We start from the raw sequence: 27680 nt of genomic DNA on the forward strand, positions 1-27680 counted from the left end.
ACATCTTCAGGAGCCCACACATGCACAGAATGACATAGAAATCTGGTAACTTTGTTGGAGATGAACATAGAAATCTGATATATTATAAATGAGACAATACTCCCCACAGAATGCACTACAAAGGTTCCCATAGATTGCAGTCTTCATTACAAACATAATTTGCTGAAAATGTACATCTCTATTCAAGGGGAACTCTGTAACAGGTCCGTGTCAGATGCCATCTCTTTGCCCCTACGCTCAACACTGAACATCTGGATAACAACGATACTCACGTCAGATGCCTACTTATTGGCTTTAGCTCCACCTTCAACACCTTAACTCCAACGAAATGTATCTCCAAACTCTGAGACCCTAGTAATCTGCTCCTCTCTCCACAACTGGATACTCGACTTCCTGACCGACAGACTGCAATCTGTAAGGACAGGTAACAACATGTCGTGCATGATAATCCTCAACTTCAGTGCCCTGCAACTCAGCCCCTTACTATACCCTTATACACTTACAACTGGGTGGCCAAATTCTGAGAGTTGTGGTGATACCACCATACTGGGTCAGATCTTAAACAATAACAAAACAGAGTACAGGAAAAAGAGATAGAGAGCTTAGTGACGTGATGTAAGGACAACAATCTCTCCCCCACTGTCACCAAAACACTCGTCATCGACTTCAGGAACATTCGCACCATTAAAAAGAAACTAAACTCAAAGCTGTAAACTATTACTGTGAGCACATGCTTTAAGATGAAATCCCGTCAATTGTCACTGCCCTTGTCAGTATCAATGGTACTGAGGGGGATATGGTCAAGACCTTCCAGTTCCTTGGAGTGAATATCACCAACAATCTGTCTTGGCACATCCACGTCAATACTATAGTCAAGAAAGCACACCAATGTCTCTACTTCCTCAGAGGGCTAAGGAAATTTGGTATGTCCACAATGACTCTTACCAATTTTTATATATGCACTATAAAAAAGACATCCTAACCAAATGCATCACAGATTGGTATAGCAACAGCTCTGCCCATGACTGCAAGAAATTACAGAGAGTTGTGAATGTTTGCCTTCCATCTGTTGACTTTATTTATACATCCTGCTACCTCAGGAAAGCAGCTAACATAACAAAAGATGACTCCTACCCCAGTTATACTCGCTTCAACCTTCTTCCATCAGGCAAAAGATACTAAAGTTTGAAAATACATACCAACAGATTCAAGAACAGCTGTTTCCCTGCTGTTATCAGACTTTTGAATGGATCTCACATATATTAGAGTTGATCTTCCTCTGCAGCTTCTCTGTAGCTGTAGCAATATGTTCTGTATTCAGTTCTTTTTCCCCAATACACTTATGTAAGGTAATGATTTGCCTGGATAGCATGGAAAATGATACTTTTCACTGTGTCTCACAAATAAATCAAATCAAATCAAAACTACACCACTATGAGTGTTAGAACACAGTAGGTACCTTTCTTCAGAGGCTAGTTGTGAGTGCATTTGTCTCACTGAGGACTGCAAAATCCAGGCCATGATTACAATGAAAACAATGTTATCAGAAATTGATGTACAAAAGTAAGAATGATCATTCCTTACACCAAACTGGGAAAATATATTTAGGGGTGTACAGGGGTGTTCAGATAATGGTAGTACTTTTACACCTGCAGTCAGCTACATCCAAATTACATGACAGACTTCAATCACTGGTCCTCATTTATATCCAATTTTTACTGCGAGGTCCAAACAGCACATCCTAGCACATTGTCTCAGCAGAGGTGTCAAAGTGCAGTGAGGACAGAAAGATGAACCTGACACCACTGGATTAAAGTCAACCACCAGGGTGGAAGGATTCTAAGAAACCCAAATGACCAAAATGCTCATTATGCAATGGACCAAAGACATGCCGTGCCATATTTCAGCGTTTACAGTTTCTGGGTTACCTATTGATAAAATGGCAAGAGAAGAGTTCATTCAAGCCTTGGCTAGCAAACCACTTAAGCTGAAATGCATATCTAGAGTTTGGAGATCTCACTACTGTCATTCTAATTTACAGGCTCAAAAGGGAGGACTCAGGTGCCACAAAATGTCCTCCATTTTACAAGTTCCATTGCACAGGTGAGAGGGAAAACCGTCTACCTAACTGTAGTATCAAAGGGAAAGGGCTAAAAATAGCACGTTTAAAAAGCACACTGGCAGCCACAGTTCCAATCCTTCGTGTGGACAGCTCAGGGTATTAATAGTTTTGATGAAGACCTAGAAGTAATATCACCCTGAGAGAGCACACTGCCTTTTTCTAGGATTGAACTGCTTGTTCTTGAAGTGGAGAGGAATCTAGAAGAGGTAGCTTCATGTTCATCTCCGCTCACAATTTGCTTGACATAGCCAACAGATATTTTCTAATGCTGCCAAAATGCAACGGAGGAAAATGCAAATTCTCACTCTCATTTCAAAAACATGGGGAAACAAGAAGCTCGCCTGCTAAAACAAAGAACATAGAACAGTACAGCACAGTACAGCCTTTCAGCCATGATGTTGTGCTAACCTATTATCCTACTCTAAGATCAAACTACCCTACATACCTTACATTTTGTATCATCCATGTACCTATCCAAATGTTTCTTGCCTGTCCCTAATGTATCTGACTCCACTACCACCACCGGGAGGGCATTCCACACACCAACCACTCTCTGTGTAAAGGACCTACCTCTGACATCTCCCCATACCTTCCTCCAATCATCTTAAAATTATGCCACCTCGTAATAGTCATTTCTGCCCTGGGAAAAAGGCTCTGGCTATCCACTCTATCAATGCATCTCATCATATTGTACATTTCTATCAAGTCACCTCTCAGCCTTCTTCGCTCCAATGAGAAAAGCCCTAGCTCCCTCAATCTTTCCTCAGAAGACCTCCAGTCCAGGCAGCATCCTGGTAAAACTCCTCTGCACCCTCTCTAACGCTTCCACATCCTTCCTACAATGAGGCGACCAGAACTGAAAACAATATTCCAAGAATGGTCTAACCAGGGTTTTAGAGAGCTGCAGCATAACTTCATGGCTCTAAAACTCAACTCCCTTGCCAATGAAAACCAACACACCATACACCTTCTAAACAACCCTATCAGCTTGGGTAGCAACTTTGAGGGATCTATGGACATGGACCCCAAGATCCCTCTGTTCCTCCACACTGCCAAGAAACCTGCCATTAACCCTGTATTCTGCATTCAAATTTCACTCTCCAAAATGAATCACTTCACACTTTTCCAGGTTGAATTCCATCTGCCACTTTTTTTGCCCAGCTCTGCATGCTGTCATTGTCCCATTGCAACCTATAACAGGCCTTCGTGCTGTCCACAACTCTACCAACCTTTATGTCATTGGCAAACGTATTAACCCACCTTTCCATTTCCCAATCCAAGCCATTTATAAAAATCACAAAGAGCAGAGATCCCAGAACAGATCCCTGCGGAACACCACCGAGGTCCAAGCTGAATACTTTCCATCTACTACCACCCTCTGTCCTCTATTGGACAGCCAATTCTGTACCCAAACAGGGAAATTTCTCTGAATCCCATGCCTCCTTTCGATCTGAATGAGCCTACCATGGGGAACCTTATCAAATGCCTGGTAAAAATCCATATTCACCACATCCACTGCTCGACTTTCATCAATGTGTTTTGTCACATCCTCAAAGAATTCAATAAGGGGCATGACCTGCCCCTCACAAAGCCATGCTGACTATTTCTAATCAAACTGTTTTTTTCCAAATGATCATAAATATTATTTCTCAGAATCCTTTTCATTATTTTGCCCACCACAGAAGAAAGACTGACTGGTCTGTAATTCCTAGGATTATCCCTATTCCCTTTCTTGAACAATGGAATAACATTTGCCACCCTCCAATCATCTGGTACTACTCCAATAGACAGTGAGGACACGAAGATCATCGCCAAATGCACAGAAATCTCTTCCCTGTTTCCTGTAGAAACCTTGGGTATATCCCATCTGGCCCAAGGGGCTTATCTATACTCATGTTTTTCAAAATTTCCAGCACATCCTCCTTCCTAACATCAATCTGTTTCACCATATCAGCATGTTTCATTCTGTCCTCACACTTCAAGGTCCCTCTCACTGGTGAATACCAAAGCAAAGTATTAATTAAGGACCACCCCCACCTCCTCTGACTCCAGGCACAAGTTCCCTCCAATATCCCTGATTGGTCCTACCCTCACTCTGGCTATCCTCTTGTTCCTCATGTAAGTATAGAAAGCCTTGGGGTTTTCCTTAATCATACCTGCTGAGGCTTTTTCATACCGTCTTCTAGCTCTCTTAAGTCCATTATTCAGTTCATACCTGGCTACCTTGTAGCCTTTTAGAGCCCAGTCTGATCCTTGCTTCCTCAACCTTAAGTAAGCTTCCTTCTTCTTCTTCACTAGGTGTTCCAGATATCTTGTCATCCAAGGTTCCTTCACCTTACCATCCCTTCCTTGCCTCAGTGGGACAAACCAATCCAGAACCCGTGGCAAGTGTTCCCTAGACAATCTCCACATTTCTGTCATGCATTTCCCTGAGAATATCTGTTCCAAATTTATGCTCCGCAGTTCTTGCCAAATAGCATGATAATTCCCCCTCCCTCAATCAAATACTTTCCCTTACCATCTGCTCCTATCTCTCTCCATGACTATAGTAAAGGTCAAGGAGTTGTGATCACTATCACCAAAATGCTCGCCCTCCAAGAGATTGGACACCTGGCCTGGTTCGTTGCCTAGCACTAAATTCAATATGACCTTCCTTCTAATCTGCCTAACTATATATTGAGTCAGAAATCCTTCCTGTATACACCTGAGAAAATCTGCTCCATCCAGACTGTTTGCATTTAGGATGTTCCACTCGATATTAGGAAGTTGTAGTCACCCTATTACTTCTGCACCTTTCCAAAATATACCTCCCAATCTGTTCCTCAGTGTCTCTGTTGCTATTGGGGATCTATAGAAAACTCCCAATAAAGTGACTGCTCTTGTCCTGTTTCTGACTTCCACTCATACTCAGTAGACAAACACTCCTGAATGACCTCACTTTCTGCAGGTGTGATGCCATCCCTGATTAGCAATGCCACTCCCCCGTCCCTTTTACCACCAACAGAAGAACTCTCAATTTTGGTAACAACACCCTCCCGCCAATGATGTTCAATGTTGGTGGCCCATGGGTTAGCCAGACACGACACCAACAGAGCGGCCCAGAGTGAGGTCCACTTCCCAGAACATAGCAGCCAGACAGAAAACATTTCTGGCTCCACAGGTATACCACAAAATCAGCAATGCCTCTTCAATGTGAGTTTTCTTCACCAAGAAGCCATCATTATTAAAACTTTGAAGCCTGCTCTTCAGCCATTACAAAGACACCACGTGGAAACCCTTAAGGCTGGGTGAAGTGCTAGTATGATAGAGAAAAAGAGGAGGATATATCCAATTGTTCCCCAGCAGTGACTCTCGGTTCTTTCATTTCTTGTGGGATAATTTTCATTTCTTGTGGGATAATTTGTGGTCATAAACAAGTAGCTAGTAAGTCTGTAAATGGTGAATATAACCTTTGTGAAATTTTCATCTATGAGGAAATGTCAAGAGAAAACATATTGGATCACCAAGGCTCTGTATCATTCTTATACCTGTTATTTCATTCAATTAAATCCCCCTATTTAGCTATGCCAAAGGAAGAGAGAGCTACTGATTTAACAGATATTCCCAAGTCATTGAGTCATGGGGTGACAGCAACGAAACAGACCCTTTGGTCCAACCAGTCCACACTGAACAGTATTTTCGCTAAAAAAAATTGTCAGCACCCTTCATCGCTGGATTAACTGAAGTCATGCACAAAGCTAGATTCAGCTTCAGCTTCATTAGCTGTTCTTGTTGGAATAAGAAAATAATATTACAAGTATCCATATCGTTACAGAGTGGATTCTAAGAAGAAAAAAATGATAGTCAGAGTTCCGACCTCTGATCCCTATCTAGTTAACTTACTGCTAGAATGTACGTATGCAACAGATGTTGTGTGACTTACTAATACATACCAGCATACCAGCTCAAAGAGATATAATCCCTAAACCACACTCTGATCTCCAAACAAGATCTAGCAGATCACCAATGAATGAAATTAATGATTTTTACTTTTGAGCATCTGCAGACTCTGGTTGTAGTATAAAGTCTTAGTTGGGTTAGCAAATACTCCCAAAGTTGGGCACATCATACAGCAAGCCAATTCATTACTCACTGAATTTCACTCTGAATAAATTGTTTGGGGTTTTGGAGGTTGGTTAAGATTAGAGATGACCAACACAAGTTTGAATAATCCCCAAATTTTATTCAAATTGGATCTAGCAACGTTATCATAACCTCCTTGCTAATATAATGCACACCTATATGAATATTACAGATACAAGGTCCATTGGAGATAACCTTCTAAAATAATGAAAATTATAATTATAATGCCTTCTATGTTGTTTTATATGAATTATCAGCGATACATACATGTTGCTGTCTACATTACTTTTGGGATTTAAAAGGATTATTATTTCCTAGTTCAGTGTTTTACAACAGTTAGCTACTGCTTCATTTGTAATAATCAATGCACGTGGGTTGACAGTTCTTTGCAATTTTTAATGACATTCCTAGATTTGAAGAACAAAGAGGATTAGGAAAGCTGGTGTGGCTGTTCATCAACATATGCAACTATTCATACCACAAGACTTAGATCACCGGTATCTCTTCTGGGGTAGAAGTGGCTTATACAAGAGAGATAGGTTGCACTTCAACCAGAGAAGGTCCAATATCCTTGTGGTGAGATTTGCTGGTGTTACCCGGGTGGGTTTAAACTAGTTTGGCAAGGGTGGGGGGGGGGGAGGGGGTGGTCGGACTCTGAATAAGAGAGGGGCCATTGAGAAGTTAGTGAAAAATACATTAGCCATAAAGAGCAAGTTTACTATTCAGGGTAGCCAGGGGCATAGTAAAGGGAGGGAAAGACCTCTGGTTTAAAATGTATTTATTTCAATGCACGAAGCCTGACTGATAAGGCAAATGCCTCACAACGTGGATTGGCTCTCGGGAATGGGATATTATAGCCATAACAGAAGCCTAGCTGAGAGAATGGCAGGACTGGCAGCTCAATGTTCCAGGATACAGAGGCTATAGGTGTGACAGAAGTACAAGTAAGTGAGGGGGGGAGTTGCCCTTTTGAAAAGGGAGGACACAACAACAGTGCTTAAGAGCATGTTCTTAAGGTGTCATCAAATGGGGCCATATGGTTAGAACACAGAAACAAGAAGGGGTTGGTCACTCTGTTGGGACTGTATTGTAGACCTCCAGTTAGCCAATAGGTATAAGAAGAGCAGATGTGTAGAGTGATTGCAGACACCTCTTGGAATAACAGAGCAGTTTTGGTTGGGGATTTTAATTTCTCCTGTATTGACTGGGCCACCCAGTGTGTAAAAGGCCCAGATGGGGTGGAATTTGTCAAATGTGTATGAGAAAGTTTCCTAAATCAATATGTGGAGGGCCCTACCCCGGGAGGAGCAACACTAGACTTCCTCTTAGGAAATGAAATCAGCGAAGTGTCAGTCGGAGAGCACTTCGGGTCCAGTGACTATAACTCTCGTAGTTTTGATATAGTTATGGAAAATGATAGGCCAGGTCCACAGGTTAAGGTGCTGAACTGGAGCAGGGCCAATTTTGGGGCCATTAGGCAGGATCTAGCAAGGTCGATTGGGTGAGTCTGTTTAAAGGAAAAGGAAAGACTGGCAAATGGGAGACTTTTAAAAGTACAATATCAAGAGTCAGGGGACAATAAAACTCTGTTAGGGTGAAGGGAAAAGCTGGCAGGTTTAGGGATCACTGGCTGACAAGGCATATTGAGGATCTGGTCAGGAGAAAGAAGAAGGCATTCATTAAGTTTAAGCTATCAGGCCCAAGTGAATCCCTCATTGATTACAAGTGTAGGAGCACACTCAAGACGGAAATCAGAAGACCAAAAAGAAGGTATAAGATTGATCTAGCAGATAAGGTTAAAATAATCACAAGAGGTTTTATAGCTATCTTAAGAGTAAAAGGGTAGCTAGGGAGAAAATAGGTTTCCTTAAAGATCAGCATGACCATCTATTTGTGGAGCCACAGGAGATGGGATGATTTTAATGAATATTTCTCCTCAGTGTTTATTGAGGAATCATGGATGCCATGGAAATAAGGGAAACAAGTGGGGATGTTTTGGACTGCATTACCAGAGAGGAGATGTTTGCAGCATTAAAGCACATTAAGGTGGATAAATCGCCTGGGCCTGATCAAGTCCATCCTTGGACATTATGGGAGCCGAGGGAAGAAATTGCTGAGGCCCTTGCAGAGATATTTGCTTCACCTTTAGCCATTGGTGAAGTTCCTGAACATTGGAAGGTGGATAATGTGTTTCCACTGTTTAAGAAAAGTAGCAAAGACAAGCCAGGGATCTACAGGCCAGTGAACCTGACATCAGTGGTAGGCAAGTTATCAGAGAGGATACTGAGGACAGGATCAACCAACATTTGGAATGTCATGGTCTGATTAGGGACAGTTATCATGGATTTGTGCATGAGAAGTCATGTCAGACAGATCTTTTAAAGTTTTTCAAAGAGGTAAGCAAGAGGATGGATGAGGGTAGGGTAATGGATGTTATCTATTGGACTTTAGTAAGGCTTGGACAAGGTCCTGCATGGCAGGCTTGTCATGAAAGTTACATCGCATGGGATTCAGGGAAAGCTAGAGAATTGGATTCAAAATTGCCTCGATGGTAGGAAGCAGAGGGTTGACGATTGAAGGTTGTTTCTCGGACTTGAGAACTGTGACTAGTGGTGTGCCAAAGGGGTTGGTGCAGGTAACTTTGTTATTTACATAAATGATCTGGATGTGAATGTATAAGGCATTAGTAAGTTTGCAGCTGATACAAAATTAGGAGGTTTTGTTGATAGCAAAGAAAGTTATCAAAAATCACAGAGGAATCTTGATCAGATGGGGAAGTGGGTTCAGGATTGGCAAATGCAATTCAATACAAATAAGTGTGAGGTGTTGCATTTTGGAAAGTCAAACCAAGGTAGGACTTATACAGTAAATGATATAAAATGACATAAATGATAAAAAGGTCCTGAGGAGCATTGTGGAACAGAGGGACCTAGGAGAACAAGTACATAGTTCATAGAAAGTAGCATCAAAGGTGGACAGGGTGGTGAAGAAGGCATTTCGCATGCTGGCCTTCATCAGTCGAGGCATTATGTATAAGAGTTGGGATGTTATGTTACAGTGGTATAAGTTGTTGGTGAGGCCGCACTTGGAGTATTGTGTACTGTTTTGGTCACTCTGTTATCGGGAAGTTAAACTGGAAAGTGGACAAAGAAGATTTACGAGGATGTTGCCAGGACTAGTACACCTGAGTTATACGGAGAGGTTGGCCAGGATAGAACTTTATTCCTTGGAACTTAGGAGAATAAGGGGTGACCTTAGTGAGGCGTACAAAATCATGAGGGGCATAGATAGGATGCATGTAGTCTTTTTCCTAGAGTTGGGGAATGAAAAACTAGAGGACATAAGTTTAATGTGAGAGGGGATAGATTTAAGAAGGACCTGAGGGACCAACTTCATCACGCAGAGAGTGTTATCTATATGCAATGGGCTGCCAAAGAAAGCATTTGAAGCAGATACAATAGGAACAAAATTTGGATAGGTACATGGGTAAGAAGAGTTTACAGGGATATAGACCAAATGTAGGCAATTGGAACTAGCTGAATGGGCACCATGGTCAACATGGGCAGTTTGGGCCGAAGGCCCTGTTTCCATGCTGTATTTCTCTATGACTCTAGCACTTACTTGCCCAGACAATCCTCCCCTTTGTTTGCAGGCAAAGCGTCTAAAAGGGTTAATATGAGCAGCACAGCACCACCCACTGTAATGATGTCATATGGAATTATGAGAAGACCTGCTTGGGATCTCAGAACAGTTGGACCCGACTTTCCAGTCCTCTTCATTATTAAAGAGACAATGTAACCTGTAACTAGTTGCATACAGTATTTTTTCACCAGAAGATTTCTTCAGGTTAGACCAGAAAATGTTCTTTTTCATTAGACCAAACAGGCCTACACATTTCTATATTAAAAGAGCATGATGGAAGAATACCGACCCCATGGTGATTTGCAGTCTTAATTTGTCTGCACATGCAACATTTCCTGGGCACGTCAAAAGACACAACTCTTTAGCGTCACTGTTTCACAGCAGTTATACGTAATAACCCAATAAGAGCAGCAACAAATCACTCAGTCCCACAAACTCCTTCATGATACAATAAAATCATGAGCAACACTCTACCTCAGCTGCACCTTTCCTACATTATCCCCATGTGTGTTGATTTGCTTGGTATCCTAAGGGCTATTGATCCCCATCTTGAATATAGTCAATGACTAAGTATCGATAACCCTCTTGGAGAGAGAACTTCAAAGATTTTGAAACCCAGAAAAGAGATTTCTCCTCATCTCAATTCTAAATAGCCAGTCCCTTATTCTAAGATTGTGGCCCTCATTCTAAGCTCTCCAGCTAGGGAAAACAATCTCTCGAGTTTACCCTATCTAGTCCCTTTATATTCACTCAACAATGTTTTTTTTAAACTTTGGTAAGACCAGAACAGTACTCCAGGTATGATCTTACCACCTCAGATTTATAGAATTATAACTTCCCAATCCTTATACCCTAATAGTTTAGTAATACAATCTAACTTTTTATATTGTGCTTTACACCAATACCTGCACACTGACACACTGGGTGGGTGTCTTCACATACACTGACATAAGTAAATTCATGATAAACAGCAATGCCCTGGAAAGCACAGCGGATCAGAGGGACCTTGATCTACATGTACCCTGGTCCTTTAAGGTATCAGGACAGGGGAACAAAGTAAAGGCGTATGGTATATTTGTCTTTATGAGGCACAGAGTTTAAGTTATGAAGTTATGGTGAAACTGTATAAAAAGGTGGTTTGGTAACAGCTAGAGTACTGCGTGCAGTTCTGGAATCCTCATTATAGGAGGGATTGTATTGCACTGGAGAGAGAGTACAGAGGAAATTTACCAGGTTTGGGTTGAAGAGTTTCAGTTATGAAGAGAGATTGAATAGATTGTATTGTTATTCTTAGAGCAGATTATATTGAGAGGGGAAATAACTAAGGTGAATAAAATTATGAGGGGCATAGATAAGAAGAAACCTTTCCCCTTGATGGAGAGATCAATGACAGGGGTTATACATTTAAGGTAAGGGGTGGAAGGTTGAGAGGACATGCGAGAAAAAGGGTATTCACCCAGAGAGTGCTTAAAAACCTTGACCTCAGGGGTGGTACAGTGGTTAGCACTGCTGCTTCACAGTACCAAAGGCCTGGGTTCAATTCCAGCCTTGCATGGCTACCTGGTTGGAATTTGCACATTCTCCCATGTCTGTGTGGATCTCCTCCATGTGCTCTGGTTCTCTCTCACAGTCCAAAGATGGTAAGTTTTTCTTTATATTATTTTTGTCACTTCTGGTCTAACCTTCTAAACTGTCATTAGATCTGCATTCTCTGTCCCAAGCCACTATTATTTATTTATTGTTTCCCACAATAAATAGTAATTCTTGTTAAGTATAGACACCTGGTCCCTGCTTTCTGTCAACCTTGGTTGAAAATACAGATAAATTGGGGAGTTCTGCATACTTTTTAAAATCATTAAATTTTGGGATGACTCCAGGAATAGAAGGGCTTGGTTTTTACCATGCTTCATGAGGGGTAACATTGGGGTGATGTTTTAGAGCCGAATTTGTCTAAGTTTGGAGCAACATCAATAAAATGAGAATGTTGTATTCGGCAAATTCTTGTTAAAAAAATTCAATCCCACAATCATTTCTGTATAAAAGTCTGGGAGTAAAATAATTGCTATAACCAAATTTGCAGGAGTGCACAGATTCCATTCTGGTCCCACTTCTCCACTGGCCACAACAACTTTAAATAAAACCAGACAGGTGAAATGATGAATCGTGTCGGTTTAAGAATGAATCTGGTTCAATACTAGAAAAAGTCAACCAGTTATCTTCATTCAACAAAGAATGATGTGATCACTAAAAGATGCACTACATCCATAAGCATCCACTCCGTCTACCACCTGATACTCAGTAGCAGCAGTATGTACTATCTACAAGATGCACTGCAGAAATTCACCAAACATCCTCAGGCAGCAGCTTCCAAATCCACAAACACTTCCATCTAGAAAGACAAAAGCAGCAGACATATGGGAAAACCACCACCTTCAAGTTCCTCTCCAAGCCACTCACCATCCTGACTTGGGAATATATCGCCATTCCTTCACTGTCACTGGGTCCAAATCCTGGAATTCCCTCCCTAATGGGATTGTAGGTCAACCCACAGCAGATGGACTGCAGCAGCTCAAGAAGGTGGCTCAACATCACCTTCTCAAGGGCAATTAGGGACAGGCATTAAATGTTGGCCAGCCAGCAACACCCACATCCCACAAATGAATAGAAAAAAACTTTCTCAACCAAATATGCAAAGATTGTCGACAACATGGCTAACAGACAAATGCCATTCAATCATCCCATGGAGTGTATGAAACACAAATGTAATCAAGACAGATCTCACAGATTTCTCCCTCTGAGATATTAGTGACACTTTGAGTCACAAAGTCTCATTAGAACTTCATAAGGGGTTATGATTTTTCACTTTTGAAGACCTGGTCTTGAAAAATCTTCAAAAGTCACTCTATCATGGATTGAACCAATGACTAGTCTTGTCATGTGATTCAATTTCCTTTTCTGGTACTGCACTTGACTAGACTCTTTGGAGCTTATATACACTTCAGTATTTACTCGCTGGCATAACATCAGATTTTCTTAAGCAGCAGGCTTCATTAAGCAGGTACTATCCCTGGATTTGTTTCCTGATCTCTCATCTGACTCAGTTGCACAAAGTAAACACGGGAAAGATGTTGTTAAACTTGAAAGCGTTCAGAAAAGATTTGCAAGGATATTGTCAGGTTTGGAGGGTTTGAGCTGTAGGGTGAAGCTGAATAGACGGAGGGTATTTTCCCTGGAGTGGTGGTGCATGTATGGAAAGAGCTGCCACAGGAAGTGGTGGTGGCTGGTACAAGATTTAAAAGGCATGTAGATGGGTATGTGAATAAGAAGGGTTTGAAGGGATATGGGCCAAACGCTGGCAAATGGGACCAGATTAATTTAGGATATTTGGTCGGCATGGATAGGTTGGACCAAAGAGTCTGTTTCCATTCTGTACAGCTCTATGGCTCTTTGCGCAGGTTAGGTAGATTGGCCATACTAAATTGCCCAGTGTCTGGGGATGTGCAGGTTGGATGGATTGTCCCTGGGAATGGGGGGAAACAGGATTACAGGGATACAGTAGGGAGAAAGAGTCTGGTAGGATATCCTTCGGACATTCAGTGTGGACTTGTTGGGTCGAATGGCCTGTTTCAACACTACAGGGATTCTATGGATTCAGTAAGAGTGGTAGAGGCAGAAACCTTCATAACACTTAAGAAATATTTAGATCTGCAATGCAATGCCAAGGCATACAAGGCTATTGGCAAAATGCTGGAAAAATGGGATTAGAATACTTAGAAGGCTGTTTTTGACCAAAGCAGGTGTGATAAGTCTTTTTCTATACCGTAGAATGCTATGACTCTTTGATTCAATGGCCTCTTACAACTCAATACGAACTGCAACACTCCTTTACTCTATGACAGAGTCATAGAGATATACGGCGTGGAAACAGAACCTTTGGTCCAACTCATCCATGCCGACCAGATATCCTAAATAAATCTAGTCCCATTTACCAACATTTGGCCCATATCCCTCTAAACCCTTACAACTCATATACCCATCCAGATGCCTTTTAAATGTTGTCATTGTACCAGCCTCTACCAATTCCTCTGGCAGCTCATTCCATACAGACATCACCCTCTGTATTAAAAAGTTGACCTTTAAGTCTCTTTTAAATCTTACCCCTCTCACCTTAAACCTATGCCTGCTAGTTTTAGCCTCTCCCACCCCAGAAAAAAAAACTTGGTTATTTAGCCATTCATGCCCCTCGGGATTTTATAAGCCTCCATAATGTTACCCCTCGGCCTTGGGTGCTCCAGGGAAAATAGCCCCAGTCTATTCAGCCTCTCCTTACATCGCAAACCCTCCAACCCTGACAATATCCTTGTAAATGTTTTCTGAACCATTTCAAATTTCACAACATCCTTCATATAGCACGGAGACCAGAAATGCATGCAATATTCCAATAATGGCCTAACCAGTGGCAACATGACCTCTCAACTCTTACATTCAATGCACAGACCAATACAGGCAAGCATACCAAACATCTACGTCACTATCCTATCTGTCTGCAACTCCAGTTTCAAGGAACTATGAATCTGCACTCCAAGGTCTCTTTGTTCAGCAACACCCCCCAGAATCCTACCATTAAGTGTACAAATCCTGCCCTGATTTGCTTAAACAAAATGCAGCACCTCACATATATCTAAATTAAACTCCATCTGCAACTCCTCAACCCACTGGCCCATCTGATCAAGGTCCCACTGAACTTTGAGGTAACCTTCTTTGCTGTCCACTACATCACCAATTTTGGCTTCATCTGCGAACTTACTAACCATGCCTCCTATGATCACATCCAAATCATTTATATAATTGACAATTTTTACCTGTATATGGTATTTTTTTCAAATATAACTCTCAAGTGTATTGTTTAAGACCTCTCTCTTCACACATATGTTCTAGGCTGATGTTAATTCTGACATCAGTAACAGACATTTCATCAGTTATACGAATTGCCTTATACCTCTTATTACCGTTTGCTTTAGTAACTATTTTCTGTACCTGTAATATTAACATTCTGTGATTTATGTGTTGGCCCCCAGAACCCAGTCAACATCTCCCATTTTATTACTAATTAAAGTACATTCAGCTTTTCAGCAGATAACTTTGCATGTCTCCGCACTGTGCTGGTCTGCCACCTTCTTGCTCACTCACTTAACTTGTTGCATCCTTTTGCAGCTTGTTTGTATCACAGCTTATTTTCCACTAACTTTGTATTATCAGTAGATTTGGGTGCATTACACTCCATTCCTTCACCTAAGTCTTCGATATTGAATGTGAACAGCTATGGCATGAACACTGATTCCCATGATACTTCATTCCAATGGCCTATTTGTACCCACTCTGAATTCCATTCATGACCCAATCCTCAATCCATGATAATTTATGCACTCAATCCTACAAGCACTAATTTTGTGTAATAACCTCTTGTACACCCTTGATTAAATGCTCTTTCAAATATTACAAGCATGTCCAAATATACCACATCCACTGCTTAATCCTTAGTCACTGTTTGCATCCTCAAAAATTATAACAGATTTGTCAAACACTATTTTCCCTGCATAAATTAGTTGATTCTGCTCAATCATACTTTGATTTTCTAGGGTTATCACTTTAACACCGTCCAATTTTTTACCTGATTATTGATGTCATGTTGACCAGTCTACAGTTCTTGCCTTCTTCATTAACTTTCACACTTGCATGTCCTTATATTCTGACCTACCAGACATGTTTTACAACAAGGTAATTCCATCATTGAGCAAGTATTTAACTTTTGAACTACCTGATTCCTCCAAGCCACCATATTTAATGCATGCAAAATCAAGCACAAGCCATTTATCTTTGACAGTACACAATCAGAAATTCACTTGGTAAGGAACCGCAGTTAGGAATTTGTGCATCCACATTAGAATATGGGTTATGCCATTGAACTGTTCTTTGGCTATTTCTGAAGTCTACTTGAACCAATCAAGTTAAAAGCAACAAAAGCTTAGCAATACTCAGTTTATATGGTTAAGGGTTAAGACATTAAAACAATTAAAATAAGCCAGGATGTTTAGAACGTAATAACTTAAATTTAAAAGATTCCAGTAAAGTAGCTAGAATTGCTTTTGACTTTGACTTATAATGGCTATGAAATGACTAATTATTTGTACCACATCTTGACCAATATTGTACTACCACTAACTTTCTTGCAATAACCTCCAGTCCATCACATTGTACTTATTATTCATCAATATGGCCATTACATGAACTGAAAAGAGTAAATAAAGAAGGACAGATTGTAAGAAAATTTCCAAATAAATCAAAAATCATTTCACAGCTCTTAATCAGTTTTAAGGTTCAGATAACAATTTAAAAAAATCCAAGTTTCAGACAGATAGGTGACAGTATTCATTGGGTTACATAAATTCCTCATTAGACCTCTTGTTCTACTTTTTCAAAATCTCATCCCAAATTTTAAAAAGAGTGTTGTCACAGGAGGCTTCCCACCTAATTTGCTCTTATCCAAAAATATTAGCCCAAAGTATACTGATATAATATGGATTGCAATGAGTGGTTTCAATTCTACAAATTCTCACCAATAAAAATAGGAATTCCAATCTTAAGTAAAGATCTTAAGTTACTTTGTTATTCAATAATAAAATGTATCTGTTCAACTAGGAAGGCCAAAAATAAGGTAGGAAGGAAAATACATTAATTTTCTTAGCAGTTACAAGATATTTCAATTTTAAAAATCACCAGCTATCACCAAGTAACAGAATTCTGTACAGATTTGGAAATATTGACAAATAGATTCGCATTTTTTGCTGCCTTCCTTTATATTTGGCCCACTCTATTAGATTAAATAAATCTGCACATGCCTCCTTCGGTTCGCACTTTACCATGCTGTGTTTGCAAATTTGTGCAATGTCTATTTATTAAAACACACCATTATTTCAAGGGAACAAATTATTTAATAACTTCAAGAAATGATTATACCCTGTACTGCATTTCCAATACTCTTCCTCATTTTTTAAAAAATATCTCATAAACTTGAACCCTAGAACTACAATTCTATGGTGAATAGTGAATCAGAGTTGGCTTCACTTGGCTTTGTAGTCAGATGCCAATCAATTGATAAAGTTGCTCTAATCTTTTCAAATCCATCTGTCCCACGCTCTGTATCAATTATCTTTTACTTTTAGTTACAAAGTCAATCTTTATTTTTCACCTCAAGAAAATACTCAAATATACAGCTTTTTTTCAGTTCCAAAGGAGTTAAGCCCACAATAGCCACAATGAACTCAATTTCTGAGTTTGCTCTATTCACGTAATTCATCAAATGTCTCTGCCAACATGACTATCAGTTAAGCTATTTCCTGTACCATTTATCACAAGCACATTTTTCAAAAATAATGTATATTTATGGTTTGATCACTTCAGTTCCACTCATTGAGTCATGTTAGATTTAGTGAAATTTTAACTTGTAGTTTCTAAGTATTGTTAAATGATTCTGATCAAGACATTTTTTAGATAAACTGGAAATTCTGGAATACCATACATAGTTTCAATATCACATAACGGAAATAATACTGAAGCCACATAAAATGTATAAAATGGATTAACCACCTCGATCAAAGGAGAAGAATAGTTATAATGACAGATTTCAAAAACTGGAGCTGAATTAAGCAAAAGGGCTTAAGGGGAATTCAAACCGATATTTATCTTTTCAAATTGTCTTAATTTCTACATTTATTTCCCCTGGTTACTGACCTTGTAAGAACATACATTTGGGATTAATAGCAAAAGCATAATATGTAAAGCTTACAAAGTGCTATTAAAATACAGAACATATTACAAGGGACCATTGAAGCACAGCCCTTCACAACTGATCATTCACTTGGAGAAAATTAATCAAAGAGCAAAGAAACTGGGTACAATGGATAACAGAAGTAGGAGGTTGCCATATGCTCCATCAATTCAATAGTTGGGAGAGGTTGTGGCATTATGGCAAACACACTGAACTAGTACCCTAGCACCCCAGGAAAATTTTCTAAGGACATAGATTTGAATTCCACCGTGGCAGATGATGAAAATTGAATTCACTAAAATTCTGGAACTAAAGACTGACCTAATGGCGACTGTGTAAAAATCCTAATTCACCATTAGGGAAGGAAATTTGCTGTCCTTGCCTGGTCTACCCTACATGTGATTCCAGGCCAGCAACAATTTGTGAATTGCCCTCTGAAATGGCCTAGCAAGTCACAAGGGTAATTCGGGATGGTCAGCAATTGCTGTCACAGGCAGTGATGTCCACATCCCATGAATGGAAAAAAAATCATCAGCTGACCTTTCATGTCACTTACACTTTCTTGCTAGATCCCAACTTCCCTCAGTTCCTTTACTGTCCAAAGATGTGTTGATCTCAGTCTTAAATACATCCACCCTCGAGTTGCAAACAGGTTTCATTCTGGAATCAGTTTGCAAATCGAATCGTACATAAGTCAGAGCACAATACAGAACAATGGAACACATGCTTAAATACAAGTGTTCAAAACCAAGCATCCATAAATCAGGGACCCCCTGTATACTCAATAACTGTGCATCTAGAGTCTTCTAAAGCAAACATTCCAAAAATTCACAACTGTCCAGGTGGAGTAGCTTCTCATCTCGGTCCTTATTCTGAAGCTATCATCTAGATGCCTCAGGCAAGAGAAACATTATTTTTAGCATCTACCATACCAAATCTTAACAGAATTTCACATGCTTCAATGAGTTTACCTCTCATTCATCTAAACTGAGTAGCTTAATGTGTGATATTTCCAACATGAAATACATAAGAATGTCAAAGAGCCATTCAGCCTTTGGAGCATATTTCACCATGCGGAAACTCACTTCACGAGGTTATAGTCCAACAGATTTATTTAAAAACACAAGCTTTCTGAGCCTCACTCCTTCTTCATGTGTTAGTAAGAGAGGTAGTATCAAACACAGAATTTATAAGTAAAAGGTCAAACGTTCACACTACTGATGAAGATACAGTAAACAAACCTAAGATGCCGTTAAATCTTTAATCAGTTAGAAGGTTCTAATTGATTAATATGTACATGTGAATCCCCAAATTCCTTTCAAGTCACTGTCCTGAGAGAACAGTAGTTTTATCAGTGTAAAGAAGAGGTGAAATTTTAGGTCAGACTATGCATGTTAAGTGTGAAGCCTTGTTTAGAATCTGTTTGTATTTTGGTTTGGAGTTAGACTGGTTTTATTTCTACTTTGTGTTTTCAAATAAACCTGGTAGACTGTAACTTGGTGTTGTGTGATTTCTGACCTTGTCTACCCCAGTTCAACACCAGCAACTCCACCTCATGGTTTTTCACCTTGGAGTGAGATAATAATGATCTGTATCCTAATTCCATATACCATTGCAGCTCCATATGGTATAATAACTTTTTGAGAGCAAATTATCATCATTTAAATCACAGGTTTCAAATCTGTCACGATATGACATTAACAGGAAACAGGCTAATTGCAAGTAACCAGGATACAGAAAATGAGAAGGAACAAAGAACTGCAAATGCTGGAAATCTGAAACAAAAACTAAAAAATGTTGGAGAATCTCAGCAGGTCTGGCAGCATCTATAGAGAAAATATGTGACCAGTACCCGAGCTTGTAGCGTGTAGTATGAAGGGGATGCAGTTGCACTTTCTCATAACAATAGTTGCTGAGTCTTTGTAGTGAATCTGCCTGCAAGGTAGACCTGCAATATACCTTCAAATAAACAGAACCTCTGTCTGGTTTATCCATTTTCATGTGAGGTTAGTAAATTTGTGTCCAGCAAATAGAACTACAACAGCATCTTGAACATTTTTGTGTGTGAGGGGATATCATACTTCTAACTCTTTGTGTAAAACAGTGTATCCTATTTTCTCTGCTTAATGGCCTGGCTTTGACTTTAAGTTTATGTCGTCTTGTCCCCTACTGCAGTAAGAGTTTCTAATTACTCCATAAATTGATTGCAAAATCCGAAAAGTTTCCGGTCAAATCTCCTTTTAATCTTATATATTCCATTGCATACAAGTCTAGATTATGTAACCTCTCTTGAATTTAATGCAAAACTAGATAAATCGAACACAAAATTTATTATCAATATTGCTAATAATGAAACCGAATGATTATTGTAAAAAAAACTACTTTCCTTTAGAGAAGGAAATCCCTTTGTTACCAAGACTTCCCTGTTGTAACTCCAGACTACCAGCAACCATACTTGATTCTGAAATACACTCAAATAGCCCTGCAGCCATTCAGTATCCTAAAAACAATTAAGAATAGGCGGTAATTACTGGCCTTACAGGTGACTAAAAGCAATGTGTTTGTTCTACTACATAAAAGCTATAGAATTCTCGATCATGGAACAACACCACATGACAAAGTGAAGAATTCAACTAGAATTTCTGGGCCCCACCCAGTACCCCCTGCCTCAATCTTATTTTTTATTCAATCATGGAATGTGGACATCATTGTCCAGGCCAACATTTATTACCCAATCCAAACTGGCCAAGCGCAGTTAAGTGTCAACCACATTCCTGTGGATCCGGAGCCACATGGACACCAGGCCAGATAACGAAGGCAATTACCTTCCCTAAAGGACGTGAATGAACCAGATGGGTTTTTCTGACAATCGTCATTTATTGTTCACAACCAGTCTGTCTATAATACTGTCAACAGAAGATCAGACTCCAGGCTGATAGTTTAGCCTTCCTCGATTCTGAGCCTCTTCAGAATCCAGATCCTCTGAATGAAACTTGTATTTGCTGCAAACTTCATATTGTTGCACTTTCATCAACATGAAAAGGAATTCTGTAACTCATGCCTTGGCCACCTGGACCACCTGAATCTGAGTTGCTACAGGTAACAGTAACTACAGGTGGACACTAACTTTCTGGAATCTGACACTCTCTTGAATTAATATCCATATATTTGGTTTTAAACTATTATGAATTATAAACTCTTTCTTTTCCTGTTTTCTTCCTTGTGTGTGTGTATATACACATTGCAACAAATATTCCCTGGGGTTGAATGCAGGAGTACCATACTTCTAGTTTGTTGCAAGTCATTTTAAAATTGGATGTCACAAACAGAAAATTTGGGGCAATACCCATAGCCTGTTCCAAAAGAGAGACAGAAAAAAACTCTAAAGACATCTGCTTTGGGAGATAAGGAAACTAAAAGCCTTTTTTGTTTGAAGCAACATTGTTGGTCTTTTTTAAGAGAAGAATATATTTGCATCAAAAGCAGTTCAGAGGCTGTTCTTTCAACTGATCGCTGGAATGAAGGGGTTATCTAATGAGGAAAGATTAAGCAGGTTGAATTGGATTTTAGAGGAATGAAATGCAATTTTATTGAAACCTGAAAGGTTCAGAGGCAACTTGACAGGGTGAACAAAAAGTGGGGGAAGAATGGAATGAGGCGATACATAGATGAATACATGTATAAGCCATTGTGAGCAGGAAGACTGGTGGAGAGGCCAGTTAATAAAGCATATTTTGTAAGAATTATTACTCGGGGCACAGAGCACAACAGCAGGATGTTATTGTGAAATTATAGAAGAGAACAACTAGATCCCAGCTGGAATATGGAACCACACCTGAAGAAGGTTAAATGCTTAATGAAGACAGCATAGAAGATGTTAATGTAAATGATTCCAGGATGTAAAAACTTCAGTTATGTTGATAGGTTGGAGGGGTTCAGATTTTTTTTTGGACAGCAAAAGCTGAGGAAATTTGAAGTTTTCAAAATCATGACTGGTCCAGACAGAGTAGATAGGGAGTAACTATAAAAGAATTAAAAATGAGAGGGTACAAATTTAAAGTAATTTTCAAAAGCATATGTGATGTGTGAAAAATAATCACACAGTAAGTGCCTGGAAGTGTGGTGAAGGCAGGTTCAATTGAAGCATTCAAGAGGGTATAAGATGACTGTTTAAACTGAAACAATACACAGAGTTACAAGGAAAGGCTGGAGAATAGCAATAACATTCATTCAGAGGCTCCGTACAGGCATAATGGGCCAATTGATCTCCTGCATCATGACAATTTTGAGATGCTTTAAAATGAAAGTTTTACTTCTGATGATAGTTGGAAGTGAAGAAAATTCTCCACAGGATTGAGGCATACTTATGGATGGTGCCTACAGAAGTAAACAACTTGAAAGGTTGAAGTATCATCAGAGAATTCTTGATGAAGTAACCACGTGTAGACCATACATGGTTACAAGCCATATTAAGTTAACAATGCTTGATTTATTTAATTCATTTACATACGTTAAAATTTGTTTCATTAGAAAAAATTAAAATGTTGTGTTGATATTTGGTTAAAAGTGGTTAGATTTCTTTTTAAATGTTAGCAGTTCTTAACCAAATGATAATGGTAGAAGAGATAATGGGAACGGCAGACGCTGGAGAATCCAAGATAATAAAGTGTGAAGCTGGATGAATGCAGCAGGCCAAGCAGCATCTCAGGAGCACAAAAGCTGATGTTTCGGGCCTAGACCCTTCATCTGAGAGGGAGTGGGGTGAGGGTTCTGGAATAAATAGGGAGAGAGGGGGAGGCAGATCGAAGATGGAGAGAAAAGAAGATAGGTGGAGGGGAGAATATAGGTGGGGAGGTAGGGAGGGGATAGGTCAGTCCAGGGAAGACGGACAGGTCAAGGAGGTGGGATGAGGTTAGTAGGTAGGAAATGGAGGTGCGGCTTGGGGTGGGAGGAAGGGATGGGTGAGAGGAAGAACAGGTTAGGAAGGCAGAGACAGGTTGGACTGGTTTTGGGAATGCAGTGGGGGGAGGGGACGAGCTGGGCTGGTTGTGTGATGCAGTGGGGGGAGGGGACGAACTGGGCTGGTTTTGGGATGCCGTGGGGGAAGGGGAGATTTTGAAGCTGGTGAAGTCCACATTGATACCATTGGGCTGCAGGGTTCCCAAGCGGAATATGAGTTGCTGTTCCTGCAACCTTCGGGTGGCATCATTGTGGCACTGCCGGAGGCCCATGATGGACATGTCATCTAAAGAATGGGAGGGGGAGTGGAAATTGTTCACGACTGGGAGGTGCAGTTGTTTACTGCGAACCGAGCGGAGGTGTTCTGCAAAGCGGTGCCCAAGCCTCCGCTTGGTTTCCCCAATGTAGAGGAAGCCACACCGGGTACAATGGATACAGTACACCACATTGGCAGATGTGCAGGTGAACCTCTGCTTAATATGAAAAGTCATCTTGGGGCCTGGGATAGGGTTGAGGGAGGAGGTGTGGGGGCAAGTGTAGCAATTCCTGCGGTTGCAGGGGAAGGTGCCGGGTGTGGTGGGGTTGGAGTGCAGTGTGGAGCGAACAAGGGAGTCATGGAGAGAGTGGTCTCTCCGGAAAGCAGACAAGGGTGGGGATGGAAAAATGTCTTGGGTGGTGGGGTCAGATTGTAGATGGCGGAAGTATCGGAGGATGATGCGTTGCATCCGGATGTTGGTGGGGTGGTGTGTGAGAGAACGCCCTTGACCGTGTCTCCCGCAACACATCCCTCACACCCCGCCCCCACCTCAACCGCCCAAAGAGGATCCCCCTTGTTCTCACACACCACCCCACCAACCTCCGGATACAACGCATCATCCTCCGACACTTCCTCCATCTACAATCCAACCCCACCACCCAAGACATTTTTCCATCCCCACCCTTGTCTGCTTTCCGGAGAGATCACTCTCTCCGTGACTTCCTTGTTCGCTCCACACTGCCCTCCAACCCCACCACACCTGGCAGCTTCCCCTGCAACCGCAGGAAATGCTACACTTGCCCCCACACCTCCTCCCTCACCCCTATCCCAGGCCCCAAAATGACTTTCCATATTAAGCAGAGGTTCACTTGCACATCTGCCAATGTGGTGTACTGTATCCATTGTACCTGGTGTGGCTTCCTCTACATTGGGGAAACCAAGCAGAGGCTTGGGGACAGCTTTGCAGAACACCTCCGCTCGGTTCGCAATAAACAACTGCACCTCCCGGTCGCAAACCATTTCCACTCCCCCTCCCGGTCTTTAGATGACATGTCCATCATGGGCCTCTGGCAGTGCCACAACGATGCCACCCAAAGGTTGCAGGAACAGCAACTCATGTTCCACTTGGGAACCCTGCAGCCCAATGGTATCAATGTGGACTTCACCAGCTTCAAAATCTCCCCTTCCGCCACCGCATCCCTAAACCAGCCCAGTTCGTCCCCTCCCCCCACTGCATCACACAACCAGCCCAGCTCTTCCCCTCCCCCCACTGCATCGCAAAACCCGCCCAACTTGTCTCCGCCTCCCTAACCTGTTCTTCCTCTCGCCCATCCCTTCCTCCCACCCCAAGCCACACCTCCATTTCCTACCTACAAATCTCATCCCACCTCCTTGACCTGTCCGTCTTCCCTGGACTGACCTATCTCCTCCCTACCTCCCCACCTGTACTCTCCTCTCCACCTATCTTCTTTTCTCTCCATCTTTGGTCCACCTCCCCCTCTCTCCCTATTTATTCCGGAACCCTCACCCCATCCCCCTCTCTGATGAAGGGTCTAGGCCCGAAACGTCAGATTTTGTGCTCCTGAGATGCTGCTTGACCTGCTGTGTTCATCCAGCTTCACACCTGATAATGGTAGAATGTGGCCAGATTAGGCATATTTTGACACTTTTCAATCCTAGTGCTGTAGTTGTAGTGGACAGGCTTGGCTAGGGGAATGATTAGTTCTGGATCACATCTTCAGTCCGTAGCTATTGCTGCATCCAGCATGGTCAACCTTTTCTTTATATCAAGGAGAGTGTCAAATTATCTCTGGCATTCATTGTACCAGGGGACCCATGGCATTAAATCACATTTCATATCCTCCCTTCCTTTACCAAGGCCTGTCCAAGTACTCCCAGCTATCCTAGACTCCACTTATCTGACTTTGAGGGCAAATGATCACTGATGTGTCCACTTCCTCAGGTGCAAACCTAGCAGTAGACACTGGTCTCAGTAGCACTCATGACTGTTGATCTTATGATTAGGCTAGCAGTTCTTAGAGGGTGGCCTACCTTCCTGAATAAGGCTGCAGCTACTTAATTGGCTACTGCAAGTGAAATGTGACTCCAGGTACCAACACATGACATAGCAAAACCCTCCCTACTGCTTTCAGCCCTGACAGCAGGACCCCTGCCACTTCTAAAAGATTCCTTCCATTGTCTTAGAACATAGAACATAGAACAGTACAGCACAGAACAGGCCCTTCAGCCCACAATGTTGTGCCGACCATTGATCCTCATGGATGCACCCTCAAATTTCTGTGACCATATGCATGTCTTCTTAAGTCTTCATACCCATTTATTATCCAAGGCTTATACCACAGTATTTATTAGCTTGGAAACTATTAAATATACCTCCCTGTTCTATGGCAGTTGATCATAACAGTCATGTTCCTTCTACTTAAAATGTAACTACATTTGAAAACCTCCTTGTCAAACATCTGCATTTTCTTTATCTAAATGCTAAATTCATCCATTACAAGACTGGGTAATAGTTTTCACGATTTTACCCATATCAAGTTGATTGTTCAGAAAGAAAATTTTGATCCGTTCTATTAACATTCAGCATTCCTGGTTCTGAAACAAAATTAAAGTTACATGCAGGCAAAAATGCGTAATGCCTTGCCTAAACAATCTACCAAAACCTTCAAACCTAGATCATCACCCCTGCTACACCTGTGTTTTTTCCTAGTTTCTGTCACATAAATTCTTCCGAGTGCCCAAAATCAAATCAATTCTCAAAGCCTGCAGAGGCAAAGGGCTTTTCATTTCACTATTTTGGACCGAATTCAAATCCAGGTTTCAATGGTGAAGGTACGCTTTCTACTTAGTGCCTTGTAGTTGCTCAGTTCCTTTCTAGAAATCATTATCCCAGATTTACATTGTACACTTCCAGTTTTTTTTTTCTCTTCACACCGCTGTCAGTGTTAAATCATAGCTGTGCAACACATACTTTTCAAACATAATATCAAAGTGTGTTTAAAGACTATCCAAAAGCGGTGAAAACGTACATCCCTGCGGTAATCATATGAAAACAGCTTGTCAAACGAATTCTGAATAAAAGCAAACGGCGATTTTCGGACTCGCACACAAATGAAATGGTCATTCGAATAAACATACACAGCCAATTAGCAGATAGGTGGCAATGGATTGCTTACATTTGAAACAACTCTGTTAAATTCACCTTCACTCTGCACATCTCATCAGATCCACAAAAGCATGAATGGGACCAAATAGCAAATCTGGTCAATATCTTTTCACAGTTTGACCTTTGTTGCTATTCTGAATAAAAGTATACAATTTTCCATGAGAATGTAAATTTGGGAGGGAAAGAGGATGAACTGGATTTGTTTCATCCTCAGAATATCGAATTGTGAGTCTTAAAAAGTAAAGCAAAACTGAAATGGATTGTAGGATACGATATCCGAATGACAGAATCATCCAATAGCCTGCCTGCCAGACCTGCTGAGTTTCTCCAGCACTTTGTTTTCATCCCGTACCCTTCGTTATATCTAATGCAGAGATTGGTTCGTTAATGCCATTCAAAACTAAATTTAAAACATCACATTCAAGTATTCCAGCTATCAAATTTGATGTTTCAAATCATGTTCTAGCAAGTTCTGGCAACACATTTCTGAAAGAAAACACATTTTGTAACTACATTTGACCAGCAACAAAATAGCATGAATGAAAAGTGGTTAGTCATTTCGAGTCCTTCACAAGTCTAGGAAGATAGGCACTTTGGAAAGTTACTGGAAATTGATCTGACGACACTTTCTAGGTTAACAGCTGAATTATATGATATGTGAATTATCCACTCCCCCTTAAGGACATGTATCTTTAGGTTCCATTGTTTGTCTGTTTCAAAGAAAATGTTACCATGATTTTTAGATTTACTTATAAGACATCCGTTTAAAAATATGTAGGGAATAGATGTCCTCATGTTTCCTGATGCTTAAACTACAGCTAGAACTTTACTATCAACGAGATCATTGCAATTAAAAATCTGTCCGAAGGAGACATTGATGATTTTCGGTTCGCGACATTTTCAACTGAACTTCATTTAATTTTAAAAAAAGGATTGGTGTTTAAAACTGAATGTATTATCTAACTGATCCTCCCACATTAATGTGTTCTTGGTTGGTCAACACCTACCGGAAAAGTCTGAAGAAGTCTTAGCAAAACTGCTCAGCCAAACCAGACCCATCACTCTAAGTAAAATCGCGTCCAAACGTGAGCAACGCGCATCTGGGAGAAACATCCTTGAATCAATCGCAATTTATTTTCCACACTCACGTTCCTCTTCTTTTGTCAGCTACTCATTCCAGAAAGTCATATTTCGAATCTGGTATTTTACTGTTGTGTCCGCAAGTCCCATTGCTGGAACACAGTTCGGTGCCGACTGCTTGGGGCGTGTAGAGAAAGTAAAAGGACGAGTAGCGCAGCTCAGTGACTTGAAGTGAAACTGCCAGGCTCCTACCTGAGACAGCAGTTTCCCGGCAGGTCCTAAAGCCCCTCCTCCTCACACCTTTCCAAGACTTGCCACTTGGCAACTTCCCAAATTAGTTATCCACCTTAACAACTTAAATTAGTTTAGGATTTTTAACTCCTTACATCTGACACTACGATTTTATTCACTGAACAAAATATAGATACCTTCCTCCAATATACAGCAAGTACATTTATGTTAATACAGACTAGTTGATAGAATG

The 27680-nt window shown here is 40.8% G+C and overlaps 1 protein-coding gene across 3 annotated transcripts in view; it reads right to left on the bottom strand.

Moving 5' to 3' along the window:
- LOC125452228 (protein eva-1 homolog A) overlaps positions 1 to 27380 on the bottom strand; it is a 301173-nt gene extending 273793 nt beyond the window's left edge. For 2 of the 3 annotated variants that reach the window (XM_048530393.2, XM_048530389.2), the window contains exon 1: positions 27124 to 27380. In XM_048530393.2, coding sequence (XP_048386350.1) covers positions 27124 to 27229 — 106 coding nt within the window. In that variant the 5' untranslated portion in view covers positions 27230 to 27380. The remainder of the gene's footprint in view (positions 1 to 27123) is intronic. The other variant, XM_048530390.2, reaches the window with a different exon arrangement.
- Between the last annotated feature and the right edge of the window lie 300 nt (positions 27381 to 27680).

The sequence above is a fragment of the Stegostoma tigrinum genome, chromosome 4 (genome assembly GCF_030684315.1).
Source record: "Stegostoma tigrinum isolate sSteTig4 chromosome 4, sSteTig4.hap1, whole genome shotgun sequence".
Taxonomy (NCBI): domain Eukaryota; kingdom Metazoa; phylum Chordata; class Chondrichthyes; order Orectolobiformes; family Stegostomatidae; genus Stegostoma; species Stegostoma tigrinum.